The 19,724-nt window shown below is 42.8% G+C and overlaps 2 protein-coding genes across 5 annotated transcripts in view; both read right to left on the bottom strand.

Moving 5' to 3' along the window:
* Positions 1 to 923: 923 nt before the first annotated feature.
* ptcd1 (pentatricopeptide repeat domain 1) lies at positions 924 to 7,210 on the bottom strand. Its single transcript, XM_061680751.1, has 8 exons — positions 6,682 to 7,210; positions 5,879 to 6,019; positions 4,641 to 4,859; positions 4,222 to 4,323; positions 3,505 to 4,098; positions 2,954 to 3,070; positions 2,689 to 2,871; positions 924 to 1,342 (listed from the first exon to the last, which is right to left on the bottom strand). Exons 1-8 carry the CDS (start codon positions 7,093 to 7,095, stop codon positions 1,124 to 1,126), a joined length of 1,989 nt encoding a protein of 662 aa, XP_061536735.1. The 5' UTR covers positions 7,096 to 7,210; the 3' UTR covers positions 924 to 1,123.
* A 3,408-nt stretch (positions 7,211 to 10,618) lies between these two features.
* The window catches only part of fbxl18 (F-box and leucine-rich repeat protein 18), a 19,788-nt gene continuing 10,682 nt past the window's right edge, over positions 10,619 to 19,724 (bottom strand). For 3 of the 4 annotated variants that reach the window (XM_061678644.1, XM_061678647.1, XM_061678646.1), the window contains 4 exons: positions 18,962 to 19,385; positions 16,140 to 16,524; positions 12,381 to 12,599; positions 10,619 to 11,576 (listed from right to left, as the gene is read on the bottom strand). In XM_061678644.1, the coding sequence (XP_061534628.1) occupies positions 11,420 to 11,576; positions 12,381 to 12,599; positions 16,140 to 16,524; positions 18,962 to 19,385 (1,185 nt within the window). In that variant the 3' untranslated portion in view covers positions 10,619 to 11,419. The remainder of the gene's footprint in view (positions 11,577 to 12,380; positions 12,600 to 16,139; positions 16,525 to 18,961; positions 19,386 to 19,724) is intronic. The other variant, XM_061678648.1, reaches the window with a different exon arrangement.

The following is a 19,724-nucleotide window of genomic DNA, read 5'->3' as shown; positions in this document are numbered from 1 at the left end:
CAATTAATTCCTCTTTAGTTTCTAACCTTTATCAAATGTGATGCTTTAGTTACAAACTTTCTGCTTCTCTTTCATAGGAATTTGATTAAAATGTCCAAAACTGTGAAATTTATCTTGTCGAGCCAGGAGCTCATCACCCGTAAACTTCTAATCCGAGAATCGCCTCAGGGGACAGTGTACGATCATACACAAAAACAAAATAAAACACAAGAAACATTATATATTCATGATTCACCATTCACGTTTTTTGTTTTTTTAATTAACCTATCCACCATTAGGCGGCACGGTGGGCGACTGGTTAGAGGGTCAGCCTCACAGTTCTGAGGACCCGGGTTCAATCCCCTGCCCCGCCTGTGTGGAGTTTGCATGTTCTCCCCGTGCCTGCATGGGTTTTCTCCGGCACTCCGGTTTCCTCCCACATCCCAAAAACATGCATTAATTGGAGACTCTAAATTGCCCGTAGGCATGACTGTGAGTGCGAATGGTTGCGTTTCTATGTGCCCTGCGATTGGCTGGCAAACAGTTCAGGGTGTACCCCGCCTCCTGCCCGATGACAGCTGGGATAGGCTCCAGCACGCCAGCGACCCTAGTGAGGAGAAGCGGCTCAGAAAATGGATGGATGGATGGATATCCACCATTATTTGCTGAAAAATATATCACAGCTTTCATGTGTATTTTTGTACTTTTCTGTAACGCTAAAATGGCACAAGATGGAGCCAAATCAACAGATGATACCAAAGTAGTAATTGGCGTGAAGAAATTATGTTGAAGTGACACATCTCAACTGTTTAAGATCGTTGTATGTCTTGGAGAAGCTAAACTTAGCCCGGGTCATAAGTGGAAGTTCCGGTGGGTCTTCACCACGTATGCTTTGGCTCTGTTGAAATTATATCATCCATCCATCCATTTTCTGAGCCGCTTCTCCTCACTAGGGTCGCGGGCGTGCTGGAGCCTAACCCAGCTATCATCGGGCAGGAGGCGGGGTACACCCTGAACTGGTTGCCAGCCAATCGTAGGGCACACATAAACAAACAACCATTTGCACTCACATGCCCACGACCCTAGTGAGAATAAGCAGTACGGAAAATGAATTGATGAATTACTAACAATAAAAAGGCCATGACTAAGGTGTCATGGTTGCTTTCGTGCTGCTAATCTTGATCTTCGCCGCTGCTCTTTGCTTCTTCCGGCCCTCGATCCTCTCAGCTTGAGTTTTGACAAACGCCGCACTCGAGTCCGACTGTCCGTCCTGGTCGTCCTGGGCCGGCATGGCTTGTAGCCACTGCTGGTAGTAACCACGGAAGCCGTCAATCTGGAGTAGGTAGTTGTTGCGGGACTTGTACTGGGAAGAAGGAAATGAAATGAGCAGCACATAAAAAAATTACTTGTTATTGTTTGTATTCAAATAGTTGTGACTGTCTTGAGTGCCTGCCCACCCATCAAGTGTGAAATAGATATCTGCCTATTTGTATAAATGTGTCTGTGAGAGTCATTCTGTAAAATCTGTTTTCTTCTTCTGATATTAAAAAGAATAGAAAAAGAACGTCACGATCAAACAATTTAACTGTTTTTTTTCACAGATTAGGACGAATATATGCCTGTGAGTATTGTTATATTACCTGTCAGTATGTGCTACTACGGGATTTGTGTATAAATGTTCGTTATTTGAAGGTACCATATTTTTCGGACTATAAAGCACACTATCAATGAACGGGTCTATTTTTTTTTTCAATCAGTTTCAAACATAAGGCACACTGGATTATAAGGCACATTAAGCAAAACAAAAAAATCTGATAAATCACTTATACACGCACCATAATATTAATGTTGAAGCACAGTAAATATTACTCCGCGAGGCTCCTCACTACGGTAGCCATAATGCTCCGATAATCCAGCTTCGTAGTTTGCCAAAGTCACACTAAAACATTTTGGCAGATTTTTGAGCGCCGTGTACCACATAAAATCGGTTCGAGGTCACTAAGCACAAGCAGAATTCATACATAAGGCGGACCAGATTATAAGGCACACTGTAAATTTTTGAGAAAATGTAAGGATTTTAAGTGCACCTTATAGTCCGAATAATAAGGTAACCCCCCCATGATGTAATGTTAATTCTAGCTAACCAGTCAATGGGGTTATCCATTGTCTGTTAGCATTAAGATGGCGATATCTAAAACGATCATGTGTGTCTTCTATCTAAATATATAATGTGTGTAATTATTTTTGTTGCGTGTTTAGTTGTACAGTAAACTACACCTGAGGTGTAAACATCTTAAAGCACGCTCACGGAGGGCAGAAACTGTGTTTGTGTGTGTCACGCATGCACACAAACACAGAGTCTGCGTCGCTTTCTGTCACTTATATTATACGGGTACTAAAAATACCCCGAAAAGTTACATTGTGTAATCTAAAACGAAGCTATTACTGTTCCATTTGCCAAGATCTTTGTACTTTTGGATTATTTTGTCACTTTGTGACATTTAAAATGTCACAAAATGAATTAAACCGATCTTTTTCACCTGATCTCGATCAGCTGAAAATCACGTGATCGACCCTGATTTTAGATCACGTCATCGGATCGCGAAATCCCTAATTAAGACACATGGAAATGGTTGTGAATTGTGTGGGGAAAAAAAAGAATAATGTGTCTCTTAAAGGTGACAGCAACAAAATGGTCGCTGTGGTTACCTGGTCATAATTGGGAGGATACTGCGCTGCAAACTCCAGCTGTTTGATGACTACCTGGTTCGGCCACACTCTCCTATCACGCATGCTTTTCAGCAGCGTTTTCAGGTAAGGGTAATCCAGACGGCGAGTCGCTCGGCCAATTAGGGCAGAGAACACGTGCGCGTTGGGCTGTAACCCCGCCTCCTGACAACAAACATGGAGCCATTGGTCAGACTACATGGAACTGATTACATCATACATACTCTACATACATCATCATCATCACCTCCATGTCTTGGAGGAGTTGAAGTCCATCCTTCTGTCCCTGGCACCCCAGTGCCAGACTCCCAAACGTCTGCACATCCACGCTCACGTTGCGCTTTTGCATAATACTCAACACGGCCTGCAGACACGCAAACGCAAAATTCGAAGATATTAACGTCACTTTTGCTTTTCACTTCACGAGTTCAGTTCTGTAGGGAAGGGACAAACTACACATGGGCAAAAGTAAAGTAAAATGGTTCTATTTTTTTTTCCATTGGGCATTGGTGTTGAGCCTTATGAACTCTGCCTAGCAACAAACGACAAGTCAACATGTCACAAAGCCTAGTGGTTGATGCCCCGCGCTTTTCCTGAGTGTTTTGACTACATTTTGATGCAGTCGTTAGTGAGTTGACATGTCAATGTCATTACACTCACCACCAATTATTGGTGCATTTTGTCATTTGCACGTCATTGGTTAGTCTACATGTCAATCGTTACAAATCCATAAAACGGAAGCTGGGCTTTCCCAAACTGTTCCCATAAAGTTGGAAGCATCTAACCCAAGAACAATACCTTAGCTCCATCCAGGTCTCCACTTCTGGCAGCCCTGCGAATGGACGAGTTGAAAAAGGTGGTGTCCAGCTTGACGCAGTGCCGCTTGGCCACCTTTAACAGCGTCTCCAGAGACTGAAGACCGGGCGCCATGGTGTCCGCCAGCAGCGTCAGAGTCCGCAGGTCTGGCTCCAGCCCACCCGCCGCCATCTTCTCCAGGAAACCGTGGGCTCCGCCCAGCAGCGCCAGTCTGTCGGACGCTCCTTCCACAGCCCCGAAGGAGATCACGCCACCGCCGCCCTTTCCCTCCAGGAGGTCCAGCAGGTTAGGGGTGAAGCCAACAGGCAGGAGTGCAGTTTCTGCCGGTCTGAGCAGCACCAAGGGGTTTTGTGTCTCACCACCACCACCTTGGCTGTCAGGTTGGACAAGCAGCTGCCGCTCCAGAAGGTCAATATCAACTCCTTTGCTTGACTTGACGTGTGTCTCGCTTGACTGGAGTAGGATGCTGGAGGCCAATGCAGGATCGCCAATTCCACAATCCCTTACGGTCCTCAATAGCAGGTTGTAATTCTTGGAGTCCGGAACGAGGCCAGACTTGAGCATCTGCTGCCACACCTGTAAAAACAACAACAATAAAAACAAAACACACATTTGTAGTGTATTTTGCATTTAATTAATCTGAGAGATCCTTAGCTATTACTGGTGCTGGTTAGCAATAGTGTAGTAAAGTGAAAAGACCTGCAAAGCCAGCCTAAAGCCAAGCTCTTTGTCCTTCAGAGATCCCATCAGCAAGTAGTGAAATGTCTCCTGAGTGACGGCGTGACCGACATCCAGCATTTCCTAGAAACATACACAAACACAAAATTGATCAGAAACTTCAAACAAGATACAATTATATAGACCACACAGATACAGCCAGGATTAAGCAGAAACTTGATGCGAGACACACACAAAACCCACGCACATGCACAAGACATACATACAAACAGAAGACATATACATGCAAGACAAGACATGCACGCACACACACACACACACACACACACACACACGATACACGATGTAGGAGTCATATTTCATATGTTCTATTTTTTAATCCCTTTAATTCCTTGCACACACACATACATGCAAGACACAAATGGCGCACACACACACACCCTGAGCGTGTGTATGCAGGCGTGTAGGTTGTTGTTGAGTGAGTGCGTCTTGAGGACGGCGTGGTAAGTGGCCACGCTGAGGGTGAGGTTCTTGCGTCTCAGTTCCTGTTCCAGCTTGAGCGCCTGCTCCAGAGCCACACGTCTGTGCGGAGACTCCGCGCAGGCGTTGAACAGAGACGTGTAGGTTGCGTCCGACGCCTCCAGACCTCGCTTTTTCAGCTGCAACACACATTGATTAGAAACGAAGCTGACCTCTATTTGTACAAAAATGCATTTTAATTACATTTAAATATATTGCCATAAGTTTTTTAAATATAATAACTAGACAACTGGATGCTGGAGTAATATAAGACATTATTTGACATATATTTTTGTTTGCATAGATGGGAAACCTGGCTATTTACTGACAATTCTATATTATGCTATTATATCGTTTTAACAGTGACATTAAAAAAAAGCAACAACAATATCATTCATCATGAAGGTTTTTGGGAAAATATATTCTAAAACATTTGCTATCGTGGCCGGCCTAAACACATAATATATTGAGAGAGAGAGAAAGAACAATGGATAACCAAAATATTGTAAAAACAGTATAAAAGACAGCGTAACAAATGTAATAAAAATCTGGAATATAGCGGGACCACAAAGCAAGAACCGTGATGTAGCGGAGGATTACTGTATCTGTATGTCGTGACGATAGATTGCAGGGACTCATCGTTCCAGGGCTGGGATTTATTGTTTCCATAGCATGTGCATCCCGGGACTCACATAGTCTCAACTCTAAAATGATCTATGTATGTATGCAGAATCATTTAAAAAATACATGTTTAAAATATTTTTTAAAACCTTTAAAAATGACAAAAAAAAATAGATATAAAAGGCATGTTAAAAATAATTACAACTTTTAAAAAGGATACTAAAAAATACAAAATATATTTAAAAATACAAACTTTACTAAAATAAATAATATGTTTATGTATTATAATAATATCGAAAGAAAGGTGGAAAGTACTTGCTTGAGATTTTGAGGAATGACTTTGGTGATGGTTTTAAGTGACTACGGGTATTGTCTGTGTTCTATGAAATTTTCCTTTCTTCCATGTATAATCTACATTTAAGGGCATGGAAACCTGACTTTTTGGAAAACTAATGCCTAAAATTGAGAAAATGTATCCCTAAAAATATGTGGGACATGTATTTTGAGGTAGTGCACGGGACGTGTGATGCGTCCTCACATCGTTGTAGAGCTTGAAGGCCTTCTTAAGCTGGCCGGCTCGCCCGCAGCCTCCGATGAGCACGCTGTAGTTGTACTCTTCCGGCTGCAGCTTCTCACCGTGCAGCATGTCTCTCTCAAACATCTCCAATGCCTCCTGCAGCTGAAATTCAACACATATATCTTTAATTTATTATCCACAGAACAAAAAATATTAGGTATTTTATTGTGGTTGGTGTTTGCAGAGCACACCACCATGCTTGGAGCTGTTTCAAATATTACACTTTGCTTATTTAGCTACAAAAGAGGGTCGAATTATCAGAAACAACACTTAGTATGATATGAAAAAAATCATACAAGAGCATTATTACCTTTGTAAAGGCCAAAGTCTTGCATTGGATGTCATGAGATCATCAGAGTACCTAATAAAGTTTCCAGTGAATGAAATTTATTCCACCAAAATAAGACTAGCACTCATCAAAAATGCTAAATTTATAGTAAACAGTGGCATGGGCTATTAAATTACGAAACAAAAAGTATATATTATACTTTCAGAGGTAGTGACCAAGTTAAAACCCACCATTTTGTGATGTTTTCATATATCACAAAATGAAATGTTTTCATTTTGTCATATTCTATTCCATTCTTCTGGGACTAGTACATTCTGTGTGGACTAGTACCTTTTCTTAAGACTCGAACCTTCTTTCAAAGCTAGAACATTTTCTGAGGACTAGAACCTTCTTTCAAAACTAGAACCTTCACCTGGGACTAGTGCCTTCTCTCGGGACTGTTAACAATACATGACAATGTCTTAATAACACCAACCTTCCCAGCTTTAATCAGCTTCTTGCACTGTAAGAAGTACCAGTAGGTGGTATTTCTCCTCCCGGGCCTGCGTGAAGATTGCTCCGACTTCTTGTCGTCGTCGTCTTCTGGGTAGCTCAGGTCCAACATCTCCGGGCTAACTTTCCGAAAAGACCTCCGGATAGACATGTCGGTGGACAGAGCGCCGAAGTTCTCCTCCGAGGACGAGGCTATCTCCGCGTCCTGCTGCCATGTGGAGGCAGACCGGGAGAACCGTCTGCTGGGTGTGAGGAAGAGCTTCACCGGAGGTGGTGGTGGAGCTTCATACCGGGTAGCAGCACGCTTGTTGACCACTGGTAGACGGGACAACTTGGCAACCATGACTGACATTGTTGCCCAATTTCGGCACCACAAAGTGGATACGGACAGTAGCATGGTTAAATACAACACGTTACAAAGCAGCTATATATTACATACTTGACAATTGATCAAATTTTACTTGTTTGTCAACACGAGCTCAGTGTGTCGTGTCGTGTCGTGCGCGTCGCCATGTTTGGTGGTGACGCAATCCAGTAGTCATGGGTAGTCGATAGTAGAGAAAATATAGCACAATTTAAAATCTCGTCATTATTAAAAAATACCATTTACAAAAATAAATTATCATATGTCACACCTTAATAATAATGTAAAATGGTATGTGCTACAGCAAAATAAAGTGTTTATTAATTACTGAATGGAATCGTGAAAAATTTGCACATTAAAGCGTCTCAAATTGATCGACATCAGTAATGCATTGGTATGCCTGCTAATAGGCGTACCCCTTCAAAATTAACATTTTTTAAAACTAATTTCTATTTTTAATGAAATTCAGTCTTTTTGTATTAAACCTTGTATTAATAAAATTTAAAAAACAAAACACCATTGAAGATTTTAAAGTAACATCTGAAAATAATTAAAAAATCATTCAAATTGAAATGCAAGCCAGACAATTATATTCTTCTTTTCCTTTCGGCTCGTCCCGTTCGGGGTCGCCACAGCGTTTCATCCTCTTCCATGTAAGCCGATCTCCTGCATCCTCCTCTCGAACACCAACTGCCCTCATGTCTTCCCTCACTATCTATCACCCTTCTCTTCCTCTAGCTCTCTTGCCTGGCAGCTCCATCCTCATCATCCTTCTACCAATATACTCACTATCCCTCCTCTGGACCTGTCCAAACCATCGAAGTCTGCTCTCTCTAACTTTGTCTCCAAAACATCGAACCTTGGCAGTCCCTCTGATGAGCTCATTTCTAATTTTATCCAACCTGGTCACTCTGAGAGCGTACCTCAGCATCCTTCATTTCCGCCACCTCCAGCTCTGCTTCCTGTTGTCTCTTCAGTGCCACTGTCTCTAATCCGTACATCATGGCATGGCTGGCTCACCACTGTCTTATAAACTTTGCCCATCCTAGCAGAGACTCTTCTGTCACATAACACACCTGACACCTTCCTCCACCCGTTCCAACCTGCTTGGACCCGTTTCTTCACTTCCTTACCACACTCACCATTGCTCTGGACTGTATTTAAAGTGTTTAAAGTCCTCCACCCTTACCATCTCTTCTCCCTCTAGCCTCACTCTTGCCCCACCACCCCTCTCATTCATGCACATATATTCTGTCTTTCTTTGACTCATCTTCATTCCTCTGCTTTCCAGTGCATGCCTCCATCTTTCTAACTGTTCCTCCACCTGCTCCTGGTTTCACTGCAGATCACAACGTCATCTGCAAACATCATGGTCCACGGGGATTCCAGTCTCACCTCATCTGTCAGCCTATCCATCACCACTGCAAACAGGAAGGGGCTCAAGGCTGATCCCTGATGCAGTCCCACCTCCACCTTAAATTCCTCTGTCACACCTACAGCAAACCTCACCACTGTTCTGCTGCCCTCATACATGTCCTGTATTATTCTAACATACTTCTCTGCCACTCCAGACCTCTGCATGCAGTACCACAGTTCCTCTCTGGTTACTCTGTCATGTCTCTAGATCTACAAAGACACAATGTAGCTCCTTCTGACCTCTGTACTTTTCCATCATCCTAAAGGCAAATAATGCATCTGTGGTACTCTTTCTAGGCATGAAACCAGACTGTTGCTCGCAAATACTCACTTCTGTCCTGAGTCTAGCCTCCACTACTCTTTCCCATAACTTCATTGTGTGGCTCATCAACTTTATTCCTCTATAGTTCCCACAGCTCTGCACATCACCCTTGTTCTTAAAAATGGGCACCAGCACACTTTTCCTCCATTCCTCAGGCATCTTCTCACCTGCAAGAATTCCGTTGAACAAGCTGGTCAGAAACTCCACAGCCACCTCTCCTAGATGCTTCCATACCCCCAAAGGAATGTCATCAGGACCAACTGCCTTTCCAGTTTTCATCCTCTTTAATGCCTTCCTAACTTCCCCCTTACTAATCATTGCGACTTCTTGGTCCACCACACTTGCCTCATCTACTCTTCCTTCGCTCTCATTTTCCTCATTCATCAACTCCTCAAAGTATTCTTTCCATCTGTCCAGCACACTACTGGCACCAATCAACACATTTCCATCTCTATCCTTAATCACCCTAACCGGCTGCATATCCTTCCCATCTCTATCCCTCTGTCTTGCCAACCTGTATAGATCATTTTCTCCTTCTTCTTTAGTGTCCAACCTGGCATACATGTCATAATATGCCTCTTGTTTGGCCTTTGCCACCTCTACCTTTGCCTTACATCACATCTCAATATATTCCTTTCGCCTCTCCTCGGTCCTCTCAGTGTCCCACTTCTTCTTAGCTAACCTGTGTACTGTGAGGTTCCACCACCAAGTCTCCTTCTCTCCTTTCCTGCCAGAAGATACACCAAGTACTCTCCTGCCTGTTTCTCTGATCACCCTGGCTATAGTGGTATAGTCTTCTGGAAGCTCCTCGTGTCCACCGAGAGCCTGTATCACCTCTTCCCGAAAAGCCACACAACAGTCTTCCTTTCCCAGCTTCCACCACATGGTTCTCTGCTCTGCCTTCGTCTTCTTAATCTTATACACCACCATCCTATGCTGTCTAGCCACACTCTCCCCTACCACTACTTTACAGTCAGTAACATCCTCCAGATTACATCGTCTGCACAAAATGTAATCCACCTGTGTGCTTCTACCTCCGCTCTTGTAGGTCACCCTATGTTCCTGCCTCTTCTGGAATGCCATTGAATGTGAGCATTTGCCCACTCAAGTCGGTTATGACGACGAACTGCAGACCCCGATGAGGACGACGAGCATGCAGAGGAGCTTCCCTGAGACGGTTTCTGACAGAAATTCTTTGGTTATGCAAACTGATTGTTGCAGCAGCTGTCCGGGTGGCTGGTCTCAGATGATCTTGGAGGTGAACATGCTGGATGTGGAGGTCCTGGGCTGGTGTGGTTACATGTGGTCTGCGGTTGTGAGGCCTGTTGGATGCACTGTCAAATTGTATGAAAAGCGTTTGGAGATGGCTGATGATAGAGCAATTAACATTCAATTCACGGGCAACAGCTCGGGTGGACATTCCTGCAGTCAGCATGCCAATTGCACGCTTCCTCAGAACTTCGATCATCTGTGGTATTGTGCTGTGTAATAAAACTGCACATTTCAGAGTGGCCTTTTATTGAGTCCAGCCTATGGCTCACCTATGCAATAATCATGCTGTCTAATCAGCATCTTGATATGCCACACCTGTGAGGTGGGATGGATCATCTCGACAAAGCAGAAATGCACACGAACACAGATTTGTGAACAATATTTGAGGGAAATGGCCTTTTGTGTATGTAGAAAAAGTTTTAGATCTTGTCCAGCTCACAAAAAATGGGAGCAAAAACAAGTGTTGGATTTTGTTGGCTCTATCTCACCCAACACCTATAAAAATAGACACAAAAGGAATAAAGACGCTGGTTTCTTTTGCTCATGAGGAGGACGTATGGGAGATTGTTCAGATTACAGCCTCTCATCACACTCTAAACAATCTCTCCCGTCGCTCCTGTATTTATTTGAAATAGGGAGGTTTCTGAGTTACAAGACATAACATACTAAGCTACCAGACACAACACACTAAGTGGAGGGTTTCAAGGTGAAGACATGAGACCAACACCGGCCACGTCCTTGGTCAAGGCGCCCTTCTATCGGATGATTCCTACTGAGTCATCATCTTGAAGGCAAGACATCTTCCTTTCTCAAAATCATCCATAAAACTAATGCAATCTTAGCAAATAAATGATAACTTCTACAATATATTTAACAGATTTATATTTTTTTTCAGTGTAAATTGCAATGAAATGACATTTTAAAAAATACATAAAAGACAAAAAGTAACATTTTAAACAAGCAACATTCAAGTAATTTTTAAAAACTATTTTTCCTTTTAGACTGATGGTTGACTGTGGTGGCAGAAATAACAGGTAGTCATTAAAAAATAATAATTTATTGGAATTGGAGGTCCAATATACATTTTTGCAAACAAATACATCCTTTGATTTGGCACTTATAAAAGAGTGGCATGTTATTTTTGATGCAAAAAAAAAAAGGCAAAATATAAATGGCAGTTCTTAAAAAAAAAACACTTCACTCTAAACTCCGTGTAACATCTCCATTCAAAGCATCACAACTTAAGGTTAAAAAGAAATAGCTGAAAACAAGACAAACGAGTCCAATCAGTCTTCTTGATCGTAAACTTCAGCAGCACCAATGGCGTGGAGGTATTGTGAGTTGTCATCACCAGGGTGACAAACGCGGCGGCTGGGCCACGTGACTCTGGAATAAGGTGGTGCTGTCCAACAGAGTGAGCGGGATGTCTCTGATGACGGAAGGCAGGTCTTCGTGCTGTATCGGGTAAATGACTGCAGAAAGGCCCGGCCGCTCAGGTAAAAACCTGCAACAGGGATGTACAAAATATCAAATTACTACCCCCCCTACAAATAGTATTTACACCAAGGGTAAGGCTGGGTGATATGACCTTACAATAAAATCACATTTGTATAAAAAAAATCTGATTTGAAGTCACCCTCCCCTCTTCAATGAAAAACAAATGAAGAATGTTAAAAGAAAAAGTTTTTTTAAAATTTATTTTTCCCGCTTCTGGCATTTGCTTTATTTCTCCTGATACAATTTTTTTTAAACTGTATTTTTCCCCCAGTAGCGTATACTCCCCCAGAAATAATAGAATTACAGCTCATGGGGGATAGCACGTCCACGCTGATGTGAACGCGATTCGAACTAAGCAAACCGCTTAAAATAAAAAAAACTGTCCTGGTAAGTAAAGTGGAATTAATTATCCATCCATCCTCTGAGCCGCTTCTCCTCACTAGGGTCGCGGGCGTGCTGCAGCCTATCCCAGCTGTCATCGGGCAGGAGGCAGGGTACACCCTGAACTGGTTGCCAGCCAATCGCAGGGCACATAGAAACAAACAACCATTCGCACTCACAGTCATGCCTATGGGCAATTTAGAGTCTCCAATTAATGCATGTTTTTGGGATGTGGGAGGAAACCGGAGTGCCTGGAGAAAACCCACGCAGGCACGGGGAGAAGATGCAAACTCCACACAGGCGGGCCGGGGATTGAACCCGGGTCCTCAGAACTGTGAGGCTGACGCTCTAACCAGTCGCCCACCGTGCCGCCTGGAATTAATAAAAATCAATTCATCACCCAGCCCTAAGCGTGCACTTTTATGCAGACCTGTCAAGGAGAGTTTTCTGCAGATTCCGGCAGGCCACCAACGTACCGCCGGTGAACATGTGGCACATGACCACGCGATTGCAGCGCTCCATGAATAACTCAGCCGCAGCCGCCTCAAAAGAGCCGTTGCGCGAGATGAGGCAGAAGCGTTGCAGGCTGCAGCAGCAGGAGAGGGCATCAAAGAAGGATGAGTTGGCGTTCAAGTAGGGCTGCTCTAACCTGAACACATCCATTCACAATAAATACAACAGATTGAAAAAAAATCTGTGAATCGATTCAGGCCAAACACTTCAGCACACACAAGATGTTTGGCCAATCCCTGACCCTAAGGAGTAAAAAAAAAAGAAAAAAAAAAAGGCCAAAATAAACAAAATATCTGCTTTTAAAAACAGCAGACTTCCTGTGCATATTCAGGCATGGCTTCTTGAGAATTTTTTTTTATGGTTCTACTCATGATATATGTCTACCAAATTTCATGTTGCCATGTGAAAGTGGTTTCGGGACTGATTTTTCTAGGACAAACTATGACAAATATGTCATACAAGGACCTCTGGAAAACTGCCAAAATGATCCTAAAATGGCAGGTTTGAACCAAAACGGCAGATTTCAAGTGCATTTTCAGGCATTGAGTCATTAGACTTTTTGGTGCATCTACAGTGGGGCAAAAAAGTATTTAGTCAGCCATCAATTCTGCATGTTCTCGCACTTAAAAAGATGAGAGGCCTGTAATTTTTATCATAGGTATACCTCACCTATGAGAGACAAAATGAGAAAAAAAAAATCCAGAAAATCACAGTCCGATTTTTAATGAATTAATTGGTTAATTCCTCAGTAAAATAAGGTATTTGATCACCTACAAATAAGCAAGATTTCAGGCTCTCACAGACCTGTAACTTCTTCTTTAAGAGGCTCCTCTGTCCTCCACTCGTTACCTGTATTAATGGCACCTGTTTGAACTCATTATCAGTATAAAAGACACCCCTCCAGAAGCTCAAACAGTCACACTTCAAACTCCACTTTGGCCAAGACCAAAGAGCTATCAAAGGACACCAGAAACAAAATTGTAGACCTGCACCAGGCTGGGAAGACTGAATCTGCAATAGGTAAGCAGCTTGGTGTGACGAAATCAACTGTGGGAGCAATTATTAGAAAATGGAAGACATACACCACTGATAATCTCCCTCGATCTTGGCTCCACGCAAGATTTCATCCCATGGGATCAAAATGATCACAAGAACAGTGAGCAAAAATCCCAGAACCACATGGGGGGACCTAGTGAATGACCTGTAGAGAGCTGAGACCAAAGTAACAAAGGCTACCATCAGTAACACACTACACCGCCAGGGACTCAAATCCTGCAGTGCCAGACGTGTCCCCCTGCTTAATCCAGTACATGTCCAGGCTCGTCTGAAGTTTGCTACAGAGCATTTGGATGATCCAGAAGAGGATTGGGAGAATGTCGTATGGTCAGATGAAACCAAAATATAACTTATTGGTAAATACTCAACTTTTCATGTTTGAAGGAGAAAAAATGCCGCATTGCATCCAAAGAACACTATACCTACTATGAAGCATGGGGGTGGAAACATCATGCTTTGGTGCTGTTTTTCTGCAATGGGACCAGGACGACTGATCCGTGTAAAGGAAAGAATGAATGGGGCCATGTATAGGGTTGGGCATTGAGAACCGATTGAAACCGGGACTAACGTTCCGGTTCTCCCGGAACAGTTCAAATATAAAAATTTCTGTGCCCAATTTCGATGCCTAGTCCTCCAGCTGCGAAGAAGTGCCGAAAAACAAAGAAGCAGCGACGTAAACCAACGAAGAAAAACGTGCCCTATGACGTGCTTGTGCCAAACGGTGGTGGCGGCAAACAAAAGTGTGTCTTAACTTTGTTAAAATTAATGACCAGTCACCTCAGTGCAACATTTGGAATAAGATTATATTGTGCAAAGGAGTTTTTCCCGATGTGTAGCATCTGACACGCTCCGAGCCTCAGCCTATACCGTGCGGAGCTTCAGTGAAGTCAACTCTCAGTCAATTGGGTGAGTGAAACAATAAAATACCTCTGTCGTTGCCAACAAAGGGTATATAACAAAGGATTGAGATGAACTTTTTTTTTATTGACCAAATACGTATTTTCCACCATACTAAAAAAAATACTTTTTTTGCCCCACTGTACTAATGAGTCATATACAGACCCTTTCCAAAAAAATAGAATATCATGGAAAAGTTTATTTCCAAAATTCCATTCAAAAAGTAAAATTTTAATTGATTATAGATTCAGGGCCCACAATTTTAATAATTTCAAGTATTTATTTGTTTATTTTTACATAATTTGGCTTGACTTCTAGCTCATAAAACCCACAAAATCAGGAATTTAAAAAAAATAGAATACCGTGAAGAAATCACAATCCTCAGTTTTTGAGGGGAAAAAAAATAGGGTCACATTAATGAATAAAAATATGGTACTTTCAAAACTATATGTTAATCTTCAATACTTGGTTGGAAATCCCTTTGCTTTAATCACTGCCTTGATGCACCCTGGCATTCAGCCAGTGACATTGCCTGGGATTTATGGAACCCCAGATTTCCTTGATGCTTGCTCTCAGTTCTTCATATTTTTGGGGTCTGGTGATCCTCATTTTCCTCTTGACAATACCCTTTAGATTCTTTAGGGTTTAGATCCAGCGAGTTCGCCAGCCAGTCAAGCAGTGTGATGGGTATCAAACCAGGTTTTGGTGCTTCTGACGGTATGGGCAGGGGCCAGGTCCTGTTGGAAGATTAACTCTGCATCTCCATACAGATCCTCATCAGAAGGAATCATGAAGTCCTCTAAAACATTATGGTAGACTGTTGCGGTGACTCTGGATTTAAGAAAGCAGAGTTGACCAACACCTGCACTGGACATTTCCCCCCAAATCATGACTCACTGTGGATATTTCATAATGGACCTAAAGCAGCTTGGGTTCTGTTCGTCACCCGTCTTCCTCCAAACCCTTGGACCTTGATTCCTTCTGTGAACAGCCAGCCTCCTCAGCTATGAACTTTTGTGGCTTACCCATCCTATGGAAGGTATCAATGATGGTCTTCTGGCTAGTTCTCAAGTCTGCAGTCTTCTCCATATTGAACCCAACAGACAATTGAACCAAACTGAAGGAATTTAATGACACCTGGGGGAACCTGTGCAGGTGCTTTGAGTTTAGTAGATTAGTGTGTGACAGTTTATCAGCCCAAAATTTGGTCTGACTTCTTCACAGTATTCTAATATTTTGAATTCCTGATTTTGTGGGTTTTATGAGCTGGAAGCCCAAATTATGTAAAAATAAACAAAAATACTTGTTTAAATTGTGGGCCCTGAATCTATAATCTATGAAAGTTTAACTTTCTGAATGGAATTATGGAAATCAATAAACGTTTCCATGACATTTTTTTGGATAGGGTCTGTATACCAAATTTCATGTTGCCAAGAGAAACTGGCTTTGGGGGATGAATTTTTATGGACCAGTCTGTCATGGAAGGACCCCTGAAAAAATGGCCAAAATGAGCCTTAAATGTCAGGTCTGAAATAAAATGGCAGTCTTTCTGTGCATTTTCAGGCATGGCTTCTTAAACTTTTTTTGTGGGTCTACTCATGATAGATATGACTACCAAATTCCATGTTGCTAAGGGAAACTGGCTTCGGGTCTCAATTTTCTGGGACAATCTAGAACAAGTATGTCATTGAAGGCCCTCTGAAAATTGTAACATCCATGTTACCTGAGTTCTCGTAGCTGCAAGCAGTGTCTGAGTGCCTCCAGCAGGGCGGCGTTATAGTTCATAATTTTTAGCGTGCCGATGTTGGCGAGCGACAAAACCTGCAGGTCCTTGCACTGAGTCACTAGGTGGGCCAAACCCGTGCCCCTCAGGACGCCGGGCAGGCCGGCTAGCGTCAGGCGGCGCAACCGCGTCATCCCGCCTAGCGCTGCCAAGTGGGCGTCTCCCACCCCCCTGGCCCATGCACACATGCCACGTGGCTCCATGCTTGCACGGGTGCACGGCTCCAAGCGGGGCAGAGCGGAGACGAAACCCGGCCCGATAAGCTCCAAGGTCTCCAGGGAGAGGCATCCCGCGGCCAGCTGGCTAATTCCTGAGGTGGTGTCCCCTAGGGACAAAGGAGGGTAGAATACTTGAGTAAAAAGTACTGCTCCAAATGATTAACAGTAAGCAAGTATTCAGTGAAAAAAAATATTCAAGTACAGTGGTACATTGACATAAGTGCCTCAACTAAAGTTCCCCCGCCTCCTCTCCATCAAAGTTACAAGCCGTCATTTGTAATTTGGGTTGGAAATACCCAGAATGTCCTTTTTCAAGCTATTCTAGTTGGTCTTTTACATCTGGCAGGTGAAACAGCCAGATTTCAACTGCCTCGGAACAGCTGAAAGCAGCAGTGGTAAGGCCCCTTCTGAAGAAGAACAATTTAGATTTAACAATCTTATCTATAATCTATAGACCAGTATCAACTTTACGATTTTAAAGCAAGATCTTACAAAAACGTTATTGTTTAGCACATTTTAATATTTCTGAAAAGTACCAGTCTGGTTTTAGGGTAAACCAGAGCACCACGACTTCCCTTGTCAAGATTTTAAGTGATTTTAGAGGTAATCTTGATTACAATAAACAAATAGTGTTGTTTCTGCTGGATCTAAAGACTGATTTTGGTATGGTAGACCACACCTTTTTTTAAAAAGACAAAAATATCTGGTCGGCCTCTCTGGTGCTGCACACAAATGTTATAAAAACATTACTCTAACCTACCTAACTGAGAGAACTTTAATGGTAAGCTTAGATGCATGTTCCTCAAAAGTCTATGAAGTAACGTGGTGTGCCCCAGGGTTTAATTTTATGCCCCTTTATTATTAAATTTGTACATGCTCCCTCCTGGCAGTGTCATCATAAGGCGCGGAGTGACGTTACATAGCTACGCTGACGATATGCACCTGTACATCTGCGTCTCCTGATGACAGCAGTCCAATTGATGCTCTTTTTCATTGTATTTTAGACATCAAACGGATGGCACAGAACTTTCTCCATCTTTACCAGGATACGACTGATGTTTTAGTCATTGGTCCTGAGGCCCAAAGAGAAAAACTATCTTTGAAGACCTCACCACAAGTGATAAACCAGGGTGTTATTTTAGACTCTGAGCTCACTTTTATCCCACATATTAACATTTTCACAAAAATAGTTTTTTTTTTTAATCATTTGAAAAATACTGCCAGCGTCTGCCCGTCTCTATTTTGAGCCAACAAGGAGACGCTAATGTACGCATTTATCACTAATCGGAGTGATTACTGTAATGCCCTGCTTGTGGTCTTCCCAAAAAGAGTATTTAAACTTTACAATTACTAAGAAATTTGGCAGCACGTGTCCTTACAAAGACCAGATCGCGGGAGAACGTTATACCGATTTTAAAATCACTGCATTGGATTTCCCTGTGGTTCAGGGTTGACTACATTTCGTTTACTAGTCTTTAAATATCCTCTGCACTGGGAGTTATGATGGGCCGTTTGTTGTGATCTTGCGCCGGGGGCTGTGTCCTGATGGCCTGTGGTCTGGTCCTGGTGCAGACGGCTCCCCGAGATGGTGTTTCTTCACCTGGATGCTCTGTACTCAGCCTCAGGTTATTCGGTCATTAAGGTATTATTTTTAACCTTTTCGTGTGTGTGCATGTCATGTGTGTGCATGTTTGATTTATATTTTAATAATGTACAGCACTTTGTGTTGCATATTTTTTTGTATGAAAAATGCTTAGAAATAAAGTCTGATGGATTTGTCATTAATATACAATATGTAAATAAGCTTTGATCTGACTGGATCCCTCACCTTTCCCAGTTTAAATATGGAAAACAGCTGATTGGTCCATATCAAGGCATCTACTAGTGTCTACAAGCTTGAAGCGCCCAAGCATTAATAGTGACATCACGTCCTTCAATGTCTTACTATTGTGAAGCCTAATTTACCAAGCGGCGGATAGTTGGCCCACTAATAGAGAATGTGATCTGACAGGGGATGTGGTGAAAAGTAAAAGAGAGGGGGATATTTTGAGGTTATGCTCATCATTCGTTCCCATTCATGTAAATTGAACCTGCCGTGATTTATTTATTTCAGCCATCACAGATACATTCAAAATTAGAAATACAGTACTGTTGTTAAACAACATATGTACATATATGCATATGTATGTAGACTGTGTTTGTATGGCTGAGACTCGCTCGCTTAACACCAGTAAATGCCATGTTGTCGTTAAGCGGAGTTGAAGGGGTGGGTAACAACCACAAAGTGGGCAGGTATTGACATGAATATTAATTGGCGTAACTACGTCACACCGTCAGTGATTTTGAATCCTGTTATCTGCAAGGCATTTTGGTGTTTAAAGGCTATTGCATTTAATCGACAATCCCCATAGATGTAAAACTTAAACTAAGTCACTGACTCATGCCCTGTGGTATGCATAAAACAGTAGAAAAAAAGAAATGATTTTGATGGCATGGCCCCTTTGAGCAAATGTAAGAAAGTAAATGTAGCATATCACTACCCACCTTGGTTCCCCACCTCCGAGCCAACTTTGTAGTTCTGGAAGCCCACTCGAGGGAGCTTCTTCAAGCCACGCAGAAGTAAGGGAGACGAGTTCTGCGCGGAACTATGATGTGACTGGACGCCGTCCGAGAGGGCACAGGCAGTTAAGGTGAGCGAGCGAAGGTGCTGGAGTTGAGCGAGGCTGGCGCACAAATGGGGTGCGGGTGGCGGTAGGGTAGAAGCGTGCTCGTGGTGGTAGTGCGTGTGCATCAAGTTCAAGTGGCGGAGGTTGAAGCAGCTGGATGCCAGCCGGCTCATGTTGGAAGGGAGCAGTTGGTCATCTGCACCACGACACTCCGAGTACGGCACGTGGTTGATGCCGCTGAGGTTGAGGCTCAGCAGCCGCGAGGCATCCCGCACGCCGCCCTCCAGCAGTGACTGGAAAACCTTGAAAGTAAGTAGGTAAGTAAGTAAATGTTATTTCCAAAGCTCTTTTAACAGACAAAAATCAAAGAGCTTTCCAGTGAATACCCGCTTAGTCATGGTTTGGCATTCGTTGATTTTTTTCTTGTGGCCAAGGAACAATGTTGAAGTGAGGGCAGAAGTTTCATTTCATCAGGACATAGAACATTTCATAGGCTAAATCTTCTTTACTTGAAAACATCTCACAACCTCGATCCTCGCTTCTCTGTTTACAGTTAACGCCTCCCACTAGATATCCCATCGAGGAGTACGGAGGAGCAAAAATTTCATCCTAAATATTACACTTTCATTGCCAGGATTCCT

This window comes from Phycodurus eques, chromosome 6 (genome assembly GCF_024500275.1).
Source record: "Phycodurus eques isolate BA_2022a chromosome 6, UOR_Pequ_1.1, whole genome shotgun sequence".
Lineage (NCBI taxonomy): Eukaryota > Metazoa > Chordata > Actinopteri > Syngnathiformes > Syngnathidae > Phycodurus > Phycodurus eques.
This window is presented reverse-complemented; position numbering and strand designations above follow the sequence as displayed.

Excerpts from the sequence above, each read along its gene's own strand:
- ptcd1 (XM_061680751.1), bottom strand. The coding sequence starts at position 7,095 with ATGCTACTGTCCGTATCCACTTTGTGGTGCCGAAATTGGGCAACAATG. Across the intron at positions 4,324-4,640 it reads CCTGCATACACACGCTCAGG|GAAATGCTGGATGTCGGTCA; the intron begins GTGTGTGTGTGT and ends GTATGTTTCTAG. Across the intron at positions 2,872-2,953 it reads AACTCCTCCAAGACATGGAG|GAGGCGGGGTTACAGCCCAA; the intron begins GTGATGATGATG and ends GTTTGTTGTCAG.